This window comes from Octopus bimaculoides, chromosome 5 (genome assembly GCF_001194135.2).
Source record: "Octopus bimaculoides isolate UCB-OBI-ISO-001 chromosome 5, ASM119413v2, whole genome shotgun sequence".
In the NCBI taxonomy this organism is placed as follows: Eukaryota; Metazoa; Mollusca; class Cephalopoda; order Octopoda; family Octopodidae; genus Octopus; species Octopus bimaculoides.
In genome coordinates, this window is record NC_068985.1 from 98,169,970 (window position 1) to 98,171,728 (window position 1,759).

The 1,759-nt window shown below is 28.1% G+C and overlaps 1 protein-coding gene across 2 annotated transcripts in view; it reads left to right on the top strand.

Moving 5' to 3' along the window:
• Positions 1-1,654, top strand: part of LOC106883542 (protein tweety homolog 1-A) — a 160,632-nt gene extending 158,978 nt beyond the window's left edge. Inside the window, exon 15 of one of the 2 annotated variants that reach the window (XM_052967863.1) lies at positions 1,036-1,654. In XM_052967863.1, coding sequence (XP_052823823.1) covers positions 1,036-1,059 — 24 coding nt within the window. In that variant the 3' untranslated portion in view covers positions 1,060-1,654. The remainder of the gene's footprint in view (positions 1-1,035) is intronic. The other variant, XM_052967867.1, reaches the window with a different exon arrangement.
• The last annotated feature ends 105 nt before the right edge of the window (positions 1,655-1,759 follow it).

The following is a 1,759-nucleotide window of genomic DNA, read 5'->3' on the forward strand; positions in this document are numbered from 1 at the left end:
AAAAAGGCAAAAATTATGAAAATCAAATAAAAACCATTTCATTTTGGTAGATTAGAATATGATAATTTTGTTTATAAAAGTGGTCGAGTGTTTTTTTGTTTTTGTTGTTTTTTTTTAAATTCTTTAAAACTATCTTGTTATTTGCAACGACATGGTGTCCAAGAAAGGGTCAATATATATATATATATATATATATGTGTGTATATATATATATATATATAAATATATATATATAAATTAAGAAATGTCTATTCATCTCCTCGCATTGTCTATACTATCTAATATATACACACACATATATATGTGTATATGTGTATATATACTCAAGGCTTTTCTGTATGCTTAAAGAATGGCATGGCTATATCTGTATTTATATATATCGATTGGATGGATGCTTATATATTGAATGAGTATGCTGTGCATGCAACTTTCTTTCCATGAATTGTTCGAGTCCAATACATATTTACTTTTATTTTCTTTATATATGTCTTGGTATTGCTAGTGCAAACATATATATGTATGTGTATATATGTATGTATGTTTATATGTAAAGAGGAATTACAATCCTGTTAATTCCTTTTTTCTACATCTTGAATATAAAAAAAAAAAAACCCTGCTAATCCAAGAATTGCCATGGTTTTATGCGTGTCTGTTTAAAAAAATAAACTGCTCTTCATTTATAGACGAACATAGTTATAAAGAAAAACATTTTTTTATGTCTGTGCGATGTATACATACATACATTCATACATACATTTATATATATATATATATATATATATATATATATATATATTTATTTATGTATGTATGTATGTATATATAACATGTGTATGGATGTATGGAATTATTTCTTCTTCATTTTCCATTATCTCCCAATCTTTCATTTATTTCCTTTTGTCTCTGCATTCAACTCTTTCTCTAAATTTCTCTCTTTTTCTGTCTGTCTGTCTGTCTGAACATCTCTCTGTCTCTGTCTCTCTCTCTCTCACTCTCTCTTTCTCTCTCAATCCATTCCATTCCATTCTATTTCAGCATGGAAAAGGATTCTTGGCCTAACGTCTTGTCTTCTATGATGCTTGTCTCTCTCAAGTTCTTTGGCTGAAGAATTATCTGCTGAATTCTGCTTCCATTTTCCACTCAACATGGCAGCAATGACGGCAGTCTCAGCAACAGATACTCACAAACCCATCCCACTCATCATATTTTCTGCTTAATTTCAAAGTTTCGATTTTTTTCATCTAGTAGAAATTTCCATTTGACAAATACATAGATTTGTGTATGTGTGAATGTTAGTGTGAGAGTGTGTGATTCAATTGTTCTATATATTTCATTTAAATAAAAAAAATCATAAAAATGAAACAAATAAACTTAACATCTCATTCCATCCTTCAGCTCATTATTCAGCATATTAATTTTATATTCGTTGTTCTGAAGTTTTATATAAAATAGATTTAAGAAAGAAAAAAAGCAGATTCAACTGGAAAGCATGTTTGTCTGTGTACCAGAATAAATTTGTTTCTATATATATTCATATAAGTATATATACAAACGCATGCAGACACACATACACATTCTCATTCTTACTCTCTCTCTCTCACACATACACACATACATACATACATATACACACATGCAGGCATACATACATATACATACATACATGTGTACATATATGTGCATATACGTATATACATATGTATGTATATGTGTCTGGGTATATGTGTGTGTGTGTATATATATATATATATATATATAT